General features: G+C 38.0%; 1 protein-coding gene across 8 annotated transcripts in view; it reads left to right on the top strand.

Annotated features, from left to right (window-relative positions):
- NAV3 (neuron navigator 3) overlaps positions 1-22630 on the top strand; it is a 509813-nt gene that overhangs the window by 242811 nt on the left and 244372 nt on the right. For 3 of the 8 annotated variants that reach the window (XM_036400273.2, XM_036400272.2, XM_036400274.2), the window contains exon 1: positions 13777-14078. The exons of 2 other annotated variants lie outside the window; for them this stretch is intronic. In XM_036400273.2, the coding sequence (XP_036256166.1) occupies positions 13836-14078 (243 nt within the window). In that variant the 5' untranslated portion in view covers positions 13777-13835. Of the gene's footprint in view, positions 1-13638; positions 14079-22630 lie in introns of those variants that run through there. 3 more of the 8 variants (XM_036400271.2, XM_036400270.2, XM_036400278.2) reach the window with 3 other exon arrangements.

Genomic DNA, 22630 nt, shown 5'->3' on the forward strand with positions numbered 1-22630 from the left:
TGCCTGAAATATAACAGCCTGTATTTTTACAATTATTTATTAAGTGCTCAATAGGTATTTTATTGCTCAGTGGATAACAACCAAACATAAACTCTGCTGTTGTACTTGTAAGTATAAAGTTTACTACTCCTATTACAATTTTTCTGGCTTTCTTAGAGAACTGACTAACATCTATACATTAGGGTAGTAGTTTTTAATTGTTTCAGAACCTTCCTGGAAATGTGGGATGATTTAATATTTCATGTGGTTTTCTTTCCTGCTTTTGTGCTTCAAAGGATGGTGAACAAATTAGCAAAAACCTCAGAGCCAGCTACTGTCCTATATCTGCACAACTCCCACCAGCTTCAACTTGCAAGTTCTGCTTAATGACTTGAAATGGAGATGGCTTTATAGTCTGCGTGTGATGACTGAACTCGTGATGAGAAATGAGTATGTGCTAGAGCTGCAGTATCAAACCTTTAGGAAGTACATTACCCTAGTGTACAGCTGAAAGGTTCTAGTATGCCTTAGCTTTTTTCACTACAATTGAACTCATATATTTTAATCTATACCTCATCATATTTGACTTAATGTGAGAAAGAAAATGTAAAAATTGCTCATTAACTACACCTATTTATGCATACATCTAACAAACTCTATAGACACAGATTGTTTCAAAACAGGTTCAGCTGCAAGCAGAAAAAATGTCTGATGACTCTCAGTTCTCCTCTTTAAGAGCTTATAAAACTTGGATTTAGTATGGAATCTTTAAAGTAAAAAAATTATGGTGAGTTAGGAATTTTGTAAAAGTGGAAAAAAACCCAAGTATTAATTTCAAGCTGGACCCATAATAGTTATAGGGTACGTTTTCAAATCTATATAATTAAGGGCTCTAGAAGGATTAGAAGGAAGCTTAAATCATAGGATTTTTTTAACTGAAATGCAGTCATATGCTATGCATAATAATGTGGATTTTTTCCTACATTGATCAGCTGAAGAACAGTAGAATGGGTAATGATGAAATTACTGTAGAATCCAGGTCATGACTCATAAACACCCATTACTGTGAGCATAAGAATACAGCAGTACTGTTTTCTTTTTCATTACATAGGTATACAAATAAAATGAACATGAGAATAATGGGTGGCCAGGCTCCCATAATATTTTGACATAGATAGATGCATGGATGGATGAATCGATGATGGATGGTGATAGGCTCTCATCTTGCCTTTCCTGCAAGTAGATACTTTTTCTTAGTATCTACTCTGTTCCATCTGAATTCTGCTGACTATAGGATCATAATCTCTCACAATATTTTTCTTAGCATCATAGTTATGATGGTTTCCTGATTTGACAGTTCAGATCTCTTCAAACAGACCGGCATATGTTGAGGTATTACCAGCAAAATCTGAATGATTCCCAGTCTCTCACCCACTATATTCCCTAAGGGTGGACAGACATTTTTGTTCTCTGTACAGATCTTGGGGTCCTGTGGTTATGATTCTTATCTTGAAACAAATAGAAAAAGACTACTGAGGTTTGATAGTGCTTTCCATTGCTATACAGTCTTATCTGTATAAAATTAATAGCTATAGGAAGGTTTCTAACAGACTTCAAAATGACTCTGGGTGCCCTGTCTTTAGGGTCAAAACTTCAGGGCATGAGACTTAGAATTTGGAAGGCATTTGGGAATAGACATTTTACTCTTATATCATGGCAAAAAAGCAATGGCTTCTCTCTGTGACCCCTCTCCAGAAGGGAGAAACCAACATATTTATATGAATTCAAAATAATTTAAAAAGCGTCTGAGACTTCCCGATTCTATATCCTTTTCTGACTTCTCAGACTAGTGCTATCAATATAGCATTCACAGATTCACTTCTGGACAAAAAGTCTCAGCTTTTACATAACCCTCTGACATTTAAATGACTTTTTCCAATCAGAGTTGAGTTTTGACTTCAACTTGGCTGCCCGTAGTGTAAGAGAATTTGAATAAATAAATCTTTAAAACCAGCCTTGATAAGTTTTCTAATCAGTTCAGAAGAGCTTCTGCTTAAGCCAAATTTGTTTCAAAGAGTTTATAGAAGTGATGCCGAATAGTTTAGCCTGCCAATTTAAGCAAATCTCTTAGTGGTCCTAAAGTTTATACCATTCCCACTAATTTCTACATTTTCTTTGAACTCATTTACATAAGTGAATAATATAATCCCAGCCTCAGAGTCCTTAAGTGAGAACTATTTAGCACATGTGACCACCAAAGTCTATGGAAAGATTTCTGTCTGTGGAAAGATTTTTGTGGAAATTGGGCTTGGTTCTTGGGTTCCCTGAGACCACTGTAATTAGGAATGGATTTTTCCTCTCCCTTTCATTGAAATCAGTGAGAATTGCTTACTCAGAGACCTTTAAAGTAGAGACCTTTAAAATTCTAGCCTTTCAACAGCCTAGCTTGAAGCCATGTTTGAAAACTAGCTGTTCTGTAAGATTTTGATTTCATTTGTACACTGTAAATTCAGATAGTAGTGAGAACTTAAGGAGGCCTAAGCTGAAGTTTAAAATGACTGGATATTTACATCCTGCTGAGGGCATGATCCAAAAGGTATGGCACTAAGATTTGGCTCACTTTAACTCTGTTTCCTGTTGGGAAATTCTCCAGTTTAATGTTTTTATTTTTTTTAAAATTAAAACCAACTGTCTTTCCTCAAAGAGTGGGAAAGTGTAGGATTCTTGAAATCAAAGATCAAAGAAAAGTAATTCTCTAGTCACAGTAGGACAATGTCAGAATTTCTGAGCTCCAGGTACTTTGGTGTTATGTGAACAAACAGGGTGGGTTGAAGCCACTAGCACACACAAGAATATCTCTGAGACCCTGCTGGCTTCTGTGAAGAGCAAACAAAGGGTGACATTATCAGCAAAATTGTTTAAAAAAAAACCGCACTGGGATAAATTTTTAAACAGAAGTTATAACATAAGAAGGATTCATATTTTGTTAAATCTAGCAAATTGTTGGCATGTAATATAAACAATAAATTCTTTCCTGCTGGAGGAAAACTCACTGGAATTAATTAAACTTATACTAGGGATAAAGTTTATGCAGCACTTGGAAAGTACACTTCATTGAAATAATTTTTATTTTTAATGAGTTCAGTGGTTACAAAATAGTTATGTAACGGTTTAAAGATATAGATTTAGTGAACTTTTTGAGCTGCTTGCTATTTGAATAATATTAGCAGTCTAGAGATTAATAAATAATAACAGTTCTGCAGACTTGAAAAAGAGCTGGACAGTCATGCATGAAGCCTGTGTCAGCACAGAAGAATGCTTCTGTATTGTTCTTAAAGATTTTCTCTGAGGAAAAAAAAACTCCTCTTGATACATACATTCTCAGTAGTTACATTTTCCCTTGATTTGGAAGTAAAATATTTCCAAATATGATTTGTATTATAAATTCCAAATATTGTGTCAACTTGTAGAATAGCTTAAAGGAAAGAAGAGGGGGCTAGGGTGAAGTTGAATAGTCACAACTGTGTTGGAGGAGAGAAGTCTTAAATAGTATAATATCTGTGAGCAACCAAGAGGCTACATTCTGCTCTCAATTACTCTGGCATAAATCTAGAATTACTCATTGGAAGTTCAAAGTTTTTGCTGCAGATTTACACTCACATAATGAAGAACAGAGATCAGTTATGTAAGGGTGGGAAAATCAATTTGGCCGGAATGTAACTAGCCTGGAATGCAAACTCTAATCACAAAAGGAAACCTTTTCCAGGTCAGAAAGCAGACTGCACATTGTGTATCCCTCTTTTATTCTTCCCTCCTCTTCCACCATCTTTAGCTAATATATTCAAGCAAGTATAGACTTCTGCTCCTTGCATTAACATCCCATGGCATTAGGCATTGGAGTGCTTCACCTTTATTATGTAAGGAAGAATAAGAGTGCTCAGGTATATTAGTCAAGAAATTCCATAGAAAGCTAAAAAAGAAGTAGTACAATATAAGCAGAAGTGGCTGGATTATACTTTAGGTGAGTAAAATATAAAGCTAAAATCAAAATAATGGAATATTGGGAAACTTGCTAAATTGAAGTAGGTTTCTGAGAAGACCAGAATCTTTTGACATGTTATTGGAGGAGATTTTCGAATAGTCTGCTAGTTACAGATCCCAATGTTGCTCAGGTGGTTTGTACTGCAGAAATTTTCATGCTGTGCTGCAATGGTTTCTGAAAAGAAAATAAAAATACGGCCTGCACATCTTGTTCTTATTCTGGAGAATATTCCCTCACTGGGTGCAGAGAAGGGAATGGAATGAAAAATAAAAATTTCAAAGAGAATATAAGAAAAAAATAAAGGAATAGAAAGGAATAATGTATGGAATCTAATTATATCTTTTCTAAACAGAGTGAGAGACTGTACTGTATGTCTTGTACTTGGCCTAGAGAAGTGGTGGGAATCACACAGTTTTTTACCAATAGAAAATCTTCCTGGATCAGGAAAGTTACTGTACTGTTGGCTGTGGTGCTGCATGAACATGTAATGAAGATCTTTTCTTTCTAAAGACATATCTATCTGAAGCAAATAGCTTCTGCCTTTGTCACCATTGGAGGTGCACATGCCACCAGTGATGTTTTCACTAGTGACTGTTAACTTCTTGCTGATTTATATCTAACAGTGTCTGTTTAGCTGAATGCTGCAGCTAAATAGCCAGTTTAGTCTCCCTTCTGGTTTTGATAAAACTGTACTTTCTTTGTAGCTCATCCTAGGGTTATTGTCGGTGGAAAAAAATATTTTGGCTTTCTGTTTTATTTTTTAATTTGTGAATGCTGATGCTGCCTTTATGGCTGCCAAATGCTTGTTACATATGTCAGTTCTAAAAGCCCAAGTGATGGATGAAAGCTGGGAGAGGAGTTGTATTATTTGTCTCCCATCTAGCTCTTTTCTTGCACTGGAAGGTAAGACCAATATATAAACATAGCTTCCTTTTTTTTTTTAATAACATGCCACATATGTAAGGTCATATTTCTCCCCAGTATGCAGAAAAGCAGGAAGGAAGCATCTAACATCTGCAGGATTTGAAGTTATTTTTGACAGCTGTGTGCTATTGAGGGTTTGATGGTTTCTGTTTTCTTTTTTTTTTTTGTGAAAGATAAAGCAACCCAGGAAGGAATTACTCAAAGGGCATTAATGTCTGTCTGACATGTTAAACATGTGTACTCATGTGTACATAAAGATACACACAAAAGATAAAATCATGCATCTATAGACAGAGTAGTGGTGAGGAAATGCAATTTGCTGACTGGAAAAGCTGCTGTTGTAATTTACTCTTAGATTTTTGTTGGGATGACACAAGGTGTATGGTTTAGCATAGATGGGAGATGTTTGGTAATGAAAAACAGCAGTTCCTTAACACTTATTGATCAAAAAAGGGGAAGGTTTAGTCTAGTGACACACAGAACACATTTCAGAAGTTGGTCTGGAGCACGCTCTGATCACAGCAGAATGGAGAAAGGCACAAGCTTTCAAGACTCACTGTAGGAAATGTTCACATATGGCCAACAGGAGACCGAGGCAGATGGTTGAGATTTTTAGTATGTGCATTAGGCCAATTTTTATTTGAAAGAGAAGAGCTTCCACTTACAGCTCAACTATATGAGGTCAAGGTATTGACACATTCATTGACACACAAGGCCTGTGCTTAATATTTTCCAGGTAGAGGTGAGTGACCATCTCTGCCAGAGTTCCAAGCTGGCCAAGCACAAGACAAGAGCAGGAAAACCACAGTGTGTGTAGTGATATGCCCTGGTGAGGAAACACTGTTGAAAAATGTGGATTTTGTATAGTGTTATCGTAATTCCTCAATAAGAGCAGGCAAGTGGCATGAAACATATGGTTAAAAGAGCATATCTGTGTATCAAAAAAAACCCAAAAACCTTAGCGTGACTTCAAGGTACAATATCTGTTCTTCATGTAGCAACTTGAGATCCAAAATGAAAATACTGGTCATAGAAAAGATTCAACACTCAGGGTGGTGCTTCTGACCATTAGCAAGAGATGATGTGCAAGGGAAGTGTGCAGCAGTAGGGCCTATAGAATCATACAATTATTTAGGTTAGAAAAGACCCTTAAGATCATGAAGTGAAGCTGCAAAACTAGCACTGCCATGGGGCCTAATTCTTCACCAGTACATCCACCCAGCATGAGAGCCCTGTAAATGCCAGATTTTCTGATGGTAATTGTGTTAGGGAAGGTGATATAATCGTGATCTTGTAAAGCTTCACTAAAAACTACAATGTTTTTTCATTCTTTCTACTGAGGTGTTGTGTTTGCCAAAGGAAATCTTGCCTTTAAAATGTGTATCTGAATTACTGCAAATCACTGGAAATGCAGGATAAATATCAAATATTTTTGTGGTTAAAGAAGATGAAAATAATATGGGCATTGTAGGAAGTGTTACTTGATAACAAAATTAGTTATGATGACTATCTGCAAAGGCCAACAGGAAACCAAAAACATTTCTGGGATCATTCCACTGTACTGATAAGCAGTGAGGAATAACAGGAACTATTATGCAATAATTGCTACTTAGATCAAGGTCTGGGGTAGCAGATGGGTAGAGCTGGTACAGCTATAGTAGGTATGAACTGTGGGGAATGCAAGTTGGCATTGAATGATTGCAGTCTCAAAGCAAGAAAGAAGCAGACAGTAGATCATGAGTCAGAAGTGCTCCTCCAGCTGCAGTGCAGCTTGCACTTGTTTAAGGTCAAATATCAAAGCTAATGCCTTACAATATATCCATCTTCATTTTCATGAAGTATTCTCTAAGTATTAATGTAGTCTTTTTTTATTTTTTAACACCTATTGCTAACCTTTCACTCCTAACAATTTTCATGATTGTTAAAAAAATTATTCTTTTCTTCATTGCTATCTATATACACTTTTGGCAGAGCAAGTTTTCTTCATATCTCCTAAACTCTCTGTGCAGTAATTTCCACTGACTGCAGGACTATCTGCTGGTGATAGCAAAGCTGATTTACTTCAAAGTCTCTTACTGTTGTTTCTGCACTTGGCCAAGAGTCTGATCATGACTGTAGCAGATGTTTCTAAGCTATTTTTTCTACAGTAACTTTTTTTTTTTTAATAGACCAGTGGGAACCTTATGTAGAAGATTTTCACTGCAATGCTAAAGTGAATGCCAGCATAACTGTGATTTTGAAACCCTCTATCAGATGCACAGTGCTCGTAAGGGGAAGGTTTCCTGCAGATGAAAGCATAGGTTTGCCACTCTGCCAGCCACCTGATGGCCGATAATCAGCAGATTCCTTCCTGCTTAGTCGCAGTTTCTTTTTACGAGTTATTTTTTACAGTTTGCTAGGAAATTTCATAGTAAGGAAAGCAAGTCAATTTCTCTGAAGAAATTTCCGATGGAAGTTCTGGACAGTTCACAGCTAGTGTCAAGAGTCAGAACAGCTTTGATTAACCACAAATAACACCACAAATAACACCATTTTCCTTCTCATCTAATTAGGACTTATAAATGTCTCCATAGCATCAACTGAAATATTCCATCAAAATTTTGGGATGTATGTACATTGGGAAAGTTTTTTTCCAGGGGAATTTGTATTGAAAGCAGTAGCGATTGCAGAGAATTAATGAGGACCATATTTCAATGGTAACACCTGATAATTTAAACTTTGATCAAAATTTCAAATGAAACAAAACTTCTTCCATCAATATCATTATTAAAAACAGGCTATGAATTCTGTTCCTCACCACTTCCAGCAAAAGTAATGTTATCACTTAAGAGCTTAATTGTGCATTCTATAAATGTCTGGTTTTGTTGTGTCTACCTTAGACATTTCTCCAGCAGTTCTACAAAGAGTTGAAGCTATTAATTACCCTGGTAATTGGGAGAAATGCTCTTTGACAATGCAGCAGTGAAGTCATATATTCTAAGACAGAAAAATGTAGGGCAAGAAGTAGAAATAATAATTTTCCAGGGCCCACCAAAAGTGATACAAAGCCAGAAATCCTTTCAGAGGAAAAAAGACAAATTAGGAGGAGGGCAGAAATGGAAAAAGGTAAAGATACCTGGCAGTGTACAGGAGGATACTGGAGAACCCAGTGTGCCTGCTATGACTGTGTCTGGGAAAGGCTTTGTAAATGAGAAACCAAGGAGACAAGGAAAAAAAGATAGAAAAGCTGTCACTTCAATCCTTAGGATGACTGTTAGATTTCTGACCACTGATCAGTCTATGCTGATTGTGGGCATATTTCCTTGTTAGCTTCAGTTAACATCAACTTTTAGAGTCTTTGTTGTTTGGGTCATTTGCTTAGAAATGAATAAACAGAATATCCTTTTCTTTCCCTTTTCCTCTTGCACCTCCCAAAGAGAAAAGCTGATCCTTTCATTAAGCTTTACCAGCTGGCTGTGTGGTCTAGCCAGTAGATCAGTATGTAAATACTTACATAGTGTGTTCAGTTGCCATCAGTTCTTTCTTATGCTCATAAAAATTTTTGTTTATGTTTTCTAATCCTATAGTATTTAAGCTCAATTCCTTTAAGCCAAATACTTCATGATTAAATAGAGTGGACAACAAAGCGAAAAAATCGTAATTTTTAACCTGCACAGATTTAGAATTAAAAAAAAAAACTCCACTACTTAGGAAAGAAAGTACTGAAGCCCCATATGGACCTGGGAAGGGCATTTAGCCTCATGGTTCCACTTGACAATATTTTAGTGTACCTTACATACTTCACAGGGTGGTATGTTACTAAATTACACATAAAGGTTTGAAACTATCTGATGGAAGATGTTGCAAACATACAGCATGAATTGATTATAGAAAAACTGGTCACTTTATCAGTTACTGCTTTCAAGCCCTTAAACTCCTGTCTGAGTTTTGAAAGGCCAAATTGTTCAGATGATAAAACTGTATCCTTATTTAAAAGTTGTTCTCTTTGAAAACTTCCCCAAACATTCAGCCGAAGCAGAAGGATTTCCTTTAGGAAGCCGGATGCACCTTTTTCTGTGACTGTAACTGGGCTTTGGATTATATATCTTTTGAAATACAAAAGTGTTAAGAACAGCAACAGCAACTTGCTCAGTAGCATTACATACTTGCAGATAGGATTAAATACTTGTTAAATGTCTTGCCTTGAGACTAATGGTTTCACCTGATTTTTTTAATAAAAAAAATATTGTCCATAGAATTATGCTGGGAACATGAGTCGGAGCTGAAGGATTTGTCTCATCATTATCTGACAGGTTGAACATATTTTGTTACACCAAACAGTGTCTTATTTACATTTTTAAAGCTCAACCCTGTCTTATCTGGAGTAAATAAATAAATCATCTTGCTTCAGGTACGTCCAGTATTTTAGAACCATTGGTTGCTTTTTCAAGAGTTGTCCATCCCCAGCTGGGGAAAACTTTCTGCTCAACCTAAAACCAGTGAGCACAAAATCTTGAGATTGTATCAGCTCATTCTGAAGTTGGCCTGGCTCATGTAAACTCTATACACAGCTGCTACACCAGTGGGATGAAGAGGGGAAACAGCTCAGAACAGAGCTCTGCAGTCTCTGGACCCCTGACATTTCCTGTTTGACCCTCTACACATGCAAGAGCTTCCTTGTTGAAGATCATAGAGCAGAAGGAGCAAACAAATATCTTGGCTCTACTTTTGAGGCAGGTGTCCCCTCTCTTGATATTTCCTGTGCTCTGGGACACACTGCCAGCTGTCTGTTCAGTTCATGCGAACAGTTTGTCTGAGGGCTGGGGGTGCAGCAGGGGAGCAGCCTTCAAGGGATTTGTACTGGTATCAGGCTCAATGAAGGCAAGGAAATATATGCTGGGGTGTTGTGCAGTTATTTCTGTTCAGTCTTGGAAACAAAAATTCACCATAACATTACAAGTGACTGATACCTTCTTTTATGAAGTGTTTTAGACTTCAGGTGTGTTATCTCCTGCTATTCGAAACAAATATTACATTTTTTTTTTGATGTGGGGACTATTATACGGAATGTATACATGCTGTGTTACTTTGAGGTACAGATCATTGTTATAATCTATAAGTTCTGTAAAAATGTGTGACACTTTCACAGTCCTGCTTTTACAGCCAGGTTGTCACTATTTTATCAGCTAAAACAATGGCCCTACCTTCAAAATATCACTGGAACTGCCACTACAAAACTACTAAAGATTGTGTTTTGACCTTTGCTCTGTTTTTCAATTTTTTGTTTCCTCTTTGCGTTTTTATCTTCTTATCTAGCATCTCATTTGAAATGTTGCCCTCTATTTTTTCCTCATAACTCTTCAACCTTTTCTGCACATCATTTCCCTTGTGTCAGGACTTCAGTCAGGATCTGTGGTCATTCTCCTGAATCCAGATGATGTCCCCTACCTGTCTGGCTGGAGTATGTCTACTCTAAAGTCCAAGAGGATAAATTACAAACCTACAGTTCCTCTCTGAACATTGCTTAGCCTGACCTGTTTCTCTGCAGCCCCTTTCTAGATATATCAGTTTAATGTAAACAAGTGAATATGTGTGTCCCTTATTAATGTCAGTCATATCTTTTTACTCACTGCTTTCTCTGTTCTGACCTGGAATACTTTTGTCCCTCATGCCAGAGTGTTGTGTTTGATTTCATGTAACTCCAGGTTATAGCCTTCTCCACCCCTATTTCTCATAGATATGCCTTTTTTTCTGTTTGGACATTATTCACATATATCTAAATCATCCTCATTTTGACTTTAGGTTGTCCCTGTCTGCCTTGCTTGACAGTCACTTAGCTTTCCACTACAGAGATACTGAGGAAAATACTACCAAACTCACATGGTCAGCTTGTTGCCTGACAATGTGCCCTTCTTTGCAGCTTCCAACTTTGCCCTTTCGCCACAATTCCTTCCCTTACAGAATCTTTGGACACCTTCTGCCTGCAGGGTCATCCCACCAGCACCTGCATCTGGTGGTGACAGTTTGTGTATGTTGTCCACAGATGCTTTATCCTGTACCTCCCTGTTTGTGTGGAAAACGGTACTGAAGCTTAGTTGTTAAATATTCTTTCCCCCAAGACAGCCTTCATAAGATCTACATTCACCATGAGGTACACAAGGGCTTTCAAGTAAAAATTGTAGTTAAGTGATTTCAAAGAGTAGCAGATGTTTGTTTATTTATCATTTGCTTAGAATTAGAGAAAACAAGAAAAGGAAGACTAAGCTTGTAGCTGCATTCTTACTTACAGAGTAAAATTGTTTTTCTCAATTATTTTTCATGATTCCTGCAAAGAATCTTACATACTCTTCTTTGCATCTTCAATAGATCAGAAGCACTTCTGTGATTTATCATTGTACAAACTCTAGGTAGTTGGGGTTCTGAAGCTGATGGCCCTGACCTGGTACTAGCTTTAAAGTCAACATATAATGAAAAATTATTTCGAAAGAGTAGCAGTAACACCAGCCTCACATCATTGTTTCCAAATCCTGTTGGTTATGACTCCTAGTAAGTTTGCTTACTTATTACTTTAAGTTTAGGGTTTCTGTGCTGGGAAAATGGGTTGCAAAAGAGACTGTGGGTATCATGACCTCATCATTCATATTCAAAAGAAGATCAGCAAGATTACCAAAGTGCATTACTTTGTAAAATTATAACCCCGGGAAGTAATAAGATTCAATTACATTTTTTGGCAAAGTTCTTTTTAAGAAAGTATCTGTCTCATGGCTGTAGTTTATTCTTTGTCTTGATCATTGGGTTACAGTTCTCATGAGGATTTTTCATCTTCTCAAACCTTGCAAGAGATAAATCCCTCTTTTCCTGTGGTCCACTTCAGTCTTTGCATATGTGCATTTTCTGAAGTGTTAACTGTTAACAGTTGTGCCTAAGAAATCTAAATTCCTTACACAGCCTCAGTGCTTTATAATGCTGGAAAACAAATACAGACTGTGCAAGGAGCTTTCTTCCCCTTTGCTCTGCAGAAGATCTGAAGTATCACACTGAACAAAAATATTCCAATCACTGGAGCAAATTGATGTATGCTGTGGGCTGAAGTTTTCTAAAATGCAGAGCAGCTACCTCTGTGCATTCTTGCACAAAACTCATTGCATCTGTTGTTAATGGTGGCAAAAGCAAATGGCAGATAAACAGAGGATGCTGAAATGTGTTTGCTGATTCTCTGTATTCTCACTTCAAAACTCAGGAAATTACTACAACAGGTTAAATTCACTCCTACAAACCATAAGCAAGAATGGAGTAATTTGTAAGTCAATACAGAGAGCTGAATTTATTTACTGTGGCAGTGTGATCTTTGTAAATGAATGATAGAGGACAATACTGCAGGCATCACACATTTATTCTGCAAAATAGCATGATTTAAGATCTTTTTAGTCTGCTTCTCATTTACTTCTTTTCAATGCTTTTTAAACTTTTGCCATCCTTGTTTTGAGAACATAAAAGTCCAGAGGGCTCTTATTTTCTCTTGTGCTTTTAATCTGTGGTGGTAATAGTACATACTGTTCAAGGAAGTTGTAGTTAATACCATGTAGTATATTGGGGTAGAATAAGTCAAGTCATCTTATGTTTTATTTTGAAAGACATAACAAAAAACCCAGTGTCTATAATGCTGGGTGATAAAATCCCATAGGAGTTGAATGGTGTGATGTTTCTGCACAGGTTTTTTCCTCATGTCAGTTTAAAAGGGTTTCCCCTGCTACAGAATCTCAAAGGAATTTACAGTTGTTCTTTTAAGTAAGTGTTTATGCTGCTCAACAATTTGGACTGTCCATCATGACTCATTTTGGAGCCTGCTCTGCCTGCCTGACTTGTATTTCTATGTGCAAGGATTTGAGGTTGCCAGAAAGAATATTTCTGTGAGCAACAAGCAGAAACGATGTGTTGGACATGGACTTCATGGAGCTTTCAATGTTTTTAGAAAGGGAAGTGTTAATGCTGAATAGATGACGTTAACACCACCGCCAAGAAAGAAAAAAATAAAAAGAGCTCTGAAAGCTGTATTGACTAAATCTTCGAACAATGCTTGAAATTCTCCTATATCCTGCTCTGTTTTTGTATGGATTTTTCATAGCACAGACAGACGTTACCCGCAGTGTGATTCAGTGTCTGTTTCTAGCCACGCTCTTGCACGATTTTAACCTGATTTCACGGGAGGAGCAGAGAATGAAACACCGTAGCTCATGGTTGTCAGCAGTGAAAAATAGCCAGGAATCAGACAAACAGCTTCATTGCTGAGATTATTTCCGGGATGAAAACTCGTCCAACAGCTGTTTGCTTTGGCCACTACTCAGGTCCTTTTTTTCCCCTTAAACAGAAAAAAAAAAAAAAAAAGAGGTTTGTTTTTTTTTGAGATGTGGGCTGGTTATTTATGTAGTCAGGAAGAGGTCTCTGCTTCCAGTGTTGTGGTCTCTGAGCTGTTTTGACAGTTGGAGTACGGGGAGGTTTCCTCTCTTCTCTCTCTCTCTCCTTTTCTCCCATCCTTCATTCACTTAACGCACAGACCTGGAATGCTGTAGGAAGAAGAGAAAGCGAGTTTATGAGTTCTTTAATTCCAGACAGGCAGCTCTGTGGCAGTTACCTTCAAGAAAAGTTCACACCCCAGAGGAGCGTTTAGTCTTACAGAGCCACTGACTCACTGAGCAGTGCGTGTGAGTGGCTGCGAGGGAGAGGGGAGAGGAGATGAAGGAAAGATTTTGCTTCCTTGTGAAACTCGCAATATTATTGTTTTAAGACTTTTTGGAAAGATGACTGCTACTTTTGTTTAAAGCATTTGCTCTGAAATTGCTGAAGCTGGAGCCTACCAGACTGAGGTCAGGAGCATTTTCTTTGGCAGAAGGAAGATACTTTTATAGAAGCCATGCCTGTGCTTGGGGTTGCCTCCAAGCTGAGGCAGCCAGCCGTAGGGTCAAAGCCTGTCCACACTGCCCTCCCGATACCCAGCCTTGGCCCCGCTGGCTCACAGAAGTACTCACCAAAGTCCTTGGAGCTTACTGGGGCAGAGAGCTCGATGCTTTCTTGTCAGCTTACGTTAAAGTCAACCTGTGATTTTGGAGAGAGGAAAACGCTTCAAGGAAAAACCCAGGAGATCGAAGATAGCAAGGTTAGTTGTAAACTTTACCTGTGGAACTCAATTATATTAAAAAAAAAATATTTGCTTTAAAAAAAACTTTGATACAAACTTTCTGCATGCAGAACTTAGGGGTAAATGAGTAAATAGACTTTTGCTGTCATCACTGAACTCCCATAGCAGCCTTGAAAATTTGTTTTGCTCAGTGCTGCTGTCTGAATAAATATTCTGTTTTTAAATGTTATTGTTACTCACTTCACAGATTAATTTTGATAAGCATCAGTAGAATCATAAGGAGAGAAAAATCATTCTGGCACCCAGTAAACAGAGTATTTAAAAAAAAATCTTGGCAGCATTATGTTATATTATGAAATTTAAAAAGAGATCTCACGCCCACACCTATTCCCACAGGGAGTGTCTTTTAAAATAAAAACATGCAATTGATTTTCTTTTCAATTTTCAAATGATCTGGTTATTCTTGCTGCAGAACTGCTGAACCAGAAAAACAGCTTCTCAGTGAACAGTACTTGTGCTTTTCTCTTCTGCAAAATAGCTTCTTCCTAGCCTCTATCTAGCCCCAATTCATTGTGATTAAAAAAAAAATTGATTATCTGAAGCAGGATGCCACAATATTTTTTAGACTGATTAGGGTTTTTTCTTTTGTAAGGGGATTATTTTTGAGTCCCAATTAACTTTTAGAAACACTTCTGCTTGGTTTTCAACTAGGCTTTCTGTTGTAGTTGAAAACATTTTTCATGTTTTGTACATGAGTACTGAGTCCCTTCTTGTCAGCAGCATATATTTCTGTAGATCTTCAGTCAGTACATTATGCCTGCATGTGTGGTTTACACAGCTTCGGCAAGCTGTGAGGCTGCTTCCTCTTGCTTTTCTAGTGCTCTCGGTTTGTGGAACTGATTACCACCCTGGAATTAAACATATATTTTTAATTGTATCTTAGTTAGTTTGAGAATACTTAAATGTCCTTAGAGTTGTTGGTTGTTACAGTGGCAAGATGCACATTTATGTACTTGTTTTTTCTTTGTTTTTACTTACTGTGTTAATTCCATTTTAGTGAAGAAAGTTGGTTTTGTGGTTAAAGCATAGGGTTGGGATTCTGAACATTTGGTTTCCTTTTTAAAACTTGCCACATATTTACACATGAGATTTTGGTCATGCCACTTAACTTTTCCCTTGGAGTTTTCTGTGTCACATCTCCCTGTCTCCCAGAGATGATGCATTGGTGATATCAGACATCCTATACAGAAATGTAAATAAAGGAGCAAACTGTTTGTCTCTTGATAACCACAAGTGATGAACAGCCTACTTCTAGCATGTGAGTATGAAGATAATATAAGTTTGAAGATAATAATTTTTCAACACAATGCAATTCCTGCTTGTTTCCTTTTTTTTCGTAGAAAATATTCTTTGCTTGTTTTCTAATGCTGTTCCATAATGGATAGTCAATGGAAAGTAAATTAGATTAGCAAATACTGTTTTCCATGAAAAAGGCAAAAGGTTATGTTGGCTGCTGAGAATTGTTTCTTGTTTACTTATAAAAGTGTGGAGAAAGATATAAAGCATCTTGCCTTCAGTATTTAAACCACTTGGGAGCTGTTAGTAATTAGTGTGAGACCAACTGGTCTTCCAAGGCATGTAGTCCTGAACTCTGCTGAACTTCTAGTGAGTAAAATAACAGCCTGGATGGACACAGACTGTGATACCAATTTGCCATTTCATTGGTTTCACAATACCTGTCATTTCAGAGACTGTTTTTCTAAAGAACAAAAAGCGAACCAACTTCCCAAAATCAACCTACCAGCCATGACATCCTTCTCTATGTTCTCAGTGGAGTCTGCTGAGCAGTTTTAGAAGATGATCCATAAAGAGTAAGAGCAGGCTGTGCACATGGTGGTATTAGAACTTCCCCCAGCCACCTGGATTTATAGAAGTGCTGAACATTCAAAAAGTTACTAATTTCTGAAGCCTTTCTGTGTTACCTCCTTATAAGTCTGACATTCCCATTAAAGCTTAGTGGCAGGCCTTAACTCAATTTTCTTCCTGGCCCATTTTTTGAAAGATGCTATTTTATTCACCTTCTAAGCAAGTTTCATGAGATCTTTCTGCAAAAGGGGATTGGACTGTAAGGTGGATGGGTATTTATGAATATGACATTATTTTAATGCTTTTCTTACTAGTAAGCTTCAAAGGATCAGCCTAAAAGTATTAATGCTGTTTCCTTCATCAGTCATGGAGATCCATGACACCTGGGTAGCCTCAGAAGTATGTGTAGGTTATTTAAGCAGTAGTTTTAAGCAGAGATCTGATGGAGCTGTTAATGTCTCTTCAGGTTTGCTGAGCAGATGCAAGTTCTGCACTACAGGTTGTGTTGTCCCAATGCTTGACCATTTGTAAGTGCTAATTTCAACAGACCTTTTGTTAGCAAACACATTAATCCATGTGATATCTCTGCGTGACTGTTGTATGCAACGCTGTATATTGGGACTGTGTAACTATAAAAATGGTCAGATAAAAGGTTTTTCAATTAAAATGTAGTGAATACCTAGTCTGAGTTTCCAACTGAGAGTAAAATCTGACTAACATATTTCTTGTATGCTTATGTTATATATATATCATTACATATAAGGCAGCACCGATTTTTGAGGGAAAAAGTATGGGTCCCTATCTGCAAAAGACAATGGAACGTATGAATCATCATCTGGTTAACTTTGGCTCTTGTCTGCTGAAAGCAGTGCCTTTTGCAGTGCTTGCTTTGGTGTTTTACATTTGCTGCACTGTGGGTCCCAGGTTTTCTCATCCTGCCTGCAAGGCACTTAGATTGACACGTGTGGTCACTGTGACGTATCCTGTTGCTATCTATTAAGGGCTAAGAACTCTAAAATAAATTTGGGTTATACATGTCAATACAGTAGGTCATTGCCACACAGCTGTTTCCTCTATGAGCTTCACTCTCACCAAACCTGAGTGTTTGAGAATTTTGTCGCTTGTGTTAGCGTTCTCACAGGCCAAGGCTGGTTGGGAATACAGCAGCAAACATCAGTTCTCTTTTCCCTTGCTGTTTCTCTCATCTCACATGGTTTTGTAGAACTTGCACATGTAGTCTTGGTTGTTTTCTTGTTTGTGGACATAATGAAGTTTGAGGTTTAATAAAAGTGATATTGCCATGAAAACTGTGGTAGAAATAGTTTGAGGTGATTATGTTTACCTTTTTTCTTAATTGTAATGAACTTAGTTTAGTTTACAAAAGCAAATAATAAGTTGCTAATGATTTAAATTATTCTGTGTGTAGTTTATTCAAATGCACTTTTGTTCAAGATTTTCATAATTTGTGCTTTGGTACCTAAGTCTCATACAACAGGTCCATCTGCTTTCTTGCTAAACCCACTAATGTTTAGGCTGACTGCATGAACACTTTATACTGCTAATAGTCATGCAAAATATTTGAACACAAGTATTCAGAGCACATTCTTTTTCCCTGAGTATCATATAGACAAAAGTTTATTCCTATATATGTACACAGGAACAGAATCCAGCTGCTGGATTCATGAGGTGAAATGCTGGCTGTCTTTGAAGCAGATGGAGTTTTGCTGTTCAGCTGGACCATAGAGTGTTTTTATGCAAAACCATGTCTGAAAACACCACTGTATTTTCAAATATTTTTCTAACTGTGGGTATAGTATTATTTGTATTTCTTTAGCACCACTTTTATACTGCTTGCAAAATTATTCATCAGGTCTCATGGTAGGTTGCTTTTTTGCTTTTGAGCCACTAAACAGTAACAAAGTGAAAAAATATCCATTGATACTGTAGAAAGGTAAATTAAGCAATGACTTAAAACTATAGGAATGAAGAAAGAATTTATTTGCAAAACCAACTTGTTTGGTCACTGAATCCTATCTCTGCACTATATTATTTTAAGGGTGGGTGTTGAGAGGCTGGGGCAGACTGTTCAGTTGTGCCTAGAAACAGGGTAAGGATCAAAGGGCACAAACTGAAGCACAGGAATTTCCATTGAATTTCAAGAAAAAAAATCTTTCCTTTGAGGATGACACAGCACTGGAACAGGCTATCCAGAGAAGTTGTGAAGTGGCCTCTGGAGACATTCAAAACCTGTATAGGTGCAATCCTGTGCAACCTGTTCTAGGTGAACCTGCTTTAGGAGGGAGGTGGAACTACAGGGTGTCCCTTCAGGGAGTCCATAATATTGACCTGTAGCAAAATGCAACCATGTTTTACTTCTGGTCACCTGAAAGTGTGATTGATTCAGCTACTCACACACATTTGATGGTGTAGTCACAAGTGTGTTGCCAGGAGTCCTCTCCAGCACAAAGCTGTGCAGCTGCTGGGAGTCAGCAATCCCTGCTAGGCACACTGGTCTTCTGGTCTGGCTTCCTCAGGCTGATCCTTGCACTGCTCTCTTTATGTTCCCAAAGTTTTCCTCCCATCATTAGACTTCCTTCTTTCAAGAGCCCTGCACCATCATTTATGCTTCTAAAATGAATTTTCTCTGAGATTAATCTGATATATTAATTGTAGTGTTTTGGTTGTATGACTTGGATGATAAGATTTTAGCCTTCTTTCTGAGTTAATTAATTCCTTTACTGTTGTATTATCTTATTTCTTTTGTGGTTTTTTGTTTTTTGTTTCTCTTTGTTCATGCTATCTGTCTGCTGCTGTCTGCTTTATCTGCTTCTTCTTTCCTGTTGGCAGACATCTTTACAGGCTACTGAATATGACTTATTTTTCTCTGTGTCCCCTAATCAAGTCTTCCTGTCTTGCCTGCAGCATTTTTCGTATCACTGTTCATTATCAGAAAGTGCTAGTCAGCCTCCCCAGCTGATCCAGTACATATATGTAAACCTAAAACTTTGCTAGATGCCTCGATTGTGGGGGCTTGTAGTAAGGTCCTAGTAGTATGGAGATACTGGTATCCAGAGGATGAATAGACAGTTGTTTGTGACCTCTCTGACAAGAGTCCAGCCCCACTAAGTTCATTAAACAATTCAATTTTTGTACAGGAAGATCTTAGGGGAGCTCTGGAAATTGATCCTTGGCAAGGCCTTCTGGAAGAAATGACAAAGAATACTATGTGTCCACCTGAGTAAATAGACACACTTCTCTAGAGCACAGAAATCTAACAATTAAGCTGGGGAAGTAATCCCCAATAAATCAGGAGGACAGAGCAGTGCTACCTGGGGAGCATGTCCAACAGAGAATGAGGTCCAAAACCCTTAGTTGTAGCAAGTGAATGTTGTTAAAGTAATCCAAAATGAATCTCAGTGTGACAAAACCAAGCTAAATACTTTGATCTGATTAGGCAAAAGCATGTGCTGGAGCTGTTGAAGTGATTTTTAAGGTCCATTTAATTTGGCATCTTACCATTGCATCTCAGTTTTACTCTGGGGCCTTCTAGTGTCATTCAGCCAGCCCTTTTGCACTAGGTCATTACGATGCACATGGAAACCTCTCATTTTTCCCTTATCAATTTTAAGTAGTTTGTCAGTGATGTGGTGAATTCTGCCTGTCACAAGACACCAAACTTACTTGGAGAACTTTCTATAAAGACAGATCTCAAGACAAACATTTTTGTTTTCCATACATGGGTGGGGCTCCTTTTCATGTCAAGGGAGTGCTGTGCACATTGGAATACCAGATGTGTGCCATAAATGACTTCCATATCTCTGTCTTTCCTCAGCTAACCCTTCCACACCACTTACTTAGGTTTCATGTGACCCTTTCCCACCATTCCCCAAATCTCTCCAAAGCAAGGCATCTGTTGCAATCACACATCTCTTTGACTTTTCAATTTCGTAGATGCATTTTTGTCTGGTCTCTGAGGGCCAAGCTCCACAGAGTTTCTTGACACACTGAATCTAGGGAACATAAATAAATTAGTTTCTTTCCCCATTTTGTCATACCCTTCCTTTTCTCAGCACTAATGCCCTGGAGGTATCTGCCTTGTGGGTTGGCAAGAAAAGAGGCTGCTCATTGTGCCGAGTGTTTCATTTACAGTACTAGAGCCAAGGCAACAGAAAGAGCAACAGAAGCAGCCAGAAACCGCCTATCTTCTCCCCATAGTGACCACTAGTGATGGGAAGCCAGCAGTGTTTCAAAAGCATTGAACTAGCTGCCAGAAATTTCAGTCAGCACTGTGGACACCTGGGACTATGCGTGTTTAAAATTCACACAGCCCCAGTGAAGCCAGGACAGTTGGCAGGAGTTCAGATTGTCAGCAATTTCAGCTTCTTGTCTAGTGCTCTGAATTATTTCTTTATCAAGCAGATAACAGTGTCTTTAATGTGCGTTATGTATCCAGTACCATCTGTCTTCGCTATATTATAACTGATTTAAGAGCTTTATTCTGTATGAGCTTGGACTAAACTTCACTGTTACATGTTTATTGTCTAATCATCTGTATCAAGCACATTTTCATAGAGTTGAGATAAATGTAAAGTAACACAATATCAACTCTTAAATCTTTTGCATTTGTGAACAAATTGTATTGAATGTAGGTTGAATGATGTTTCTCATCAGTAATTTTTAATTGGGATCATGGACTGGAGGGTATTCATCAACCTGAGCTTAAGAACACTGCCTGAATTTCTACTGCTTTCATGTTATTTCTCTTACAAAATAAGAACATAGAACTCAACTCACTTGATATCAGTTGGTACTTTGTGAGCTGGTATTACAGATCATCAGAAAACAATCACACACTTTTGTATTGCATTTGTGCCTGGGGAAGCTGCTTGGAGATTTTCTGACCAAACAACTATTCAATAAAAAATCCTTTCCTCAAAAATGGGAGTGTGTCTGCAGGATGATGCACTGTGAATGCACGAGCAGAAGCAACCCAGTAACATTTGCGTGGTGCAGCACTCTTGCAGTCCCCTGGGATAAGCTGTTCTTCATAACCCCAAATGGAGCTAAGTGGTCTCCACATTCAGATAAAAATTATGGGCTTCTATTATACCCCAGGAGGTTCTCGTTAGGCTTTAGTAAAACTTCCCAGCCGTAATAGTAGTTAAACAGAGGAACTTTGCCTGTGGAAAATACAGTATCTCCATCATTGGAAAAACTTGCCAGTCTAATAATAGTATTATTAGCAGTGATTCTTTGTTGTGCAAAGGAATTTGTGACAACCTTGATGGTCTTCTCATCCTTTTCTGTCATTCCTTGGTTCAGCTGATTTCAGGTGCATGGTAATGAAAGCATGTTTCCCTGGGAACCTGAGCTGATAGCACCATGGCCCAGGGTGATAGAGATATGTAAGGACTCTCTTTGGAGACAGATTTACTTTCTCAGAAAAAGTGCCACTGTGCAGTGTGGGTGTTTGTGTTTCCAGGGGCATTGCCCTGAAATATTGCAGTTCCTGTTAAGTTTCCCAAAAGCACTGGTAGGGTGTTCTTGGAGCCCAGAAAGCTGGTGGCTTGCTTGGAAGCATTCAATTCCCTGGCATATCAGTACTGGAGTGTTGTCATGCCTCAAGAGACTGTGAGACAGTGGAGTGACTCTTGGGGCCTCAGTTCTTTACAGCAAAGGAACATAGAGGCTCTATGAACTTAAAAATCCTTAATTTAAAATCTCTTCAAGAGCACTGTAGCGAATATTTCTTCTAGCTGCATTTTATAGGGGGTTCCTAGAAGGAGCATCCCAAAGTACCCATCAGAGTGAGAGAGGTGCCACTAAGATTAGAGAGTTTGGGTGCACTGAAAATAATTTCTTCTCTCAAATAAAAATAATGATCTTTCTATGGATTTTTCTGTTAATTTCAACCATACCTTGATCCTAGAAGTTTTTACTAGATTGATCCCCTATTATGATAGGTAGTGTGCATGTGTGCAAAAGTCAGTCCAGCCATGTAGAACATATGGCTCTATTACACGGACTGTGGGAGAAAGGGAAAAACATAATCCCCACAGTGCAGAGGGAAGGGAGAGATTAAAGGGAAAATGGATGATTTTCTCACACTCAGGCTGGGACTTTGTGGCAGGACTAGGAATTTCAAGTCATACATATCTCAAGTCCTGATCTCCACATCATAACCACAAGCCTATCCTTTGTCTTTTCTAAGGGATCAGTTAAGAATGAAACATCCAAATAATGAGTTATTTTTCCTGCTTGCCTCATAAGGACAGTTTTGGCTTTGTCATCATTTTTGATGTCAATAGCTATCGTAAGTGTGGGCCCAGCTCTGAGCTGGAGGTGGAATTTTGCTCCAGTAGACATATTCTCTTGATTTTGATGTATCCAACCAGTACAGACTATCACAATTTGTTAAAGATGCAGAATATTTTGTGCCCTTTGTGAAGCAGTATAACACTCATCAATGGTCCTGTGTGTAATGATGTTGATAGGCTGCTGACTTGTTAAAGATGATGTGGAAAATCCGAGTATTTGTGAAGCAGGCCTCCTTTGAAGAAAAATGGCTTTTTTGGGTCCTAATTTCTGCCTTTGAGTACACTGCCTAGATTCTTTGTAGCAGAAACCTGTATTTAATAAATACTAATGGCATGAATTACAAATGAGAACTGCTAATTTTTTTTGACTGAGTATTGATTCTAGTA

This window comes from Molothrus ater, chromosome 5 (genome assembly GCF_012460135.2).
Source record: "Molothrus ater isolate BHLD 08-10-18 breed brown headed cowbird chromosome 5, BPBGC_Mater_1.1, whole genome shotgun sequence".
NCBI lineage: Eukaryota > Metazoa > Chordata > Aves > Passeriformes > Icteridae > Molothrus > Molothrus ater.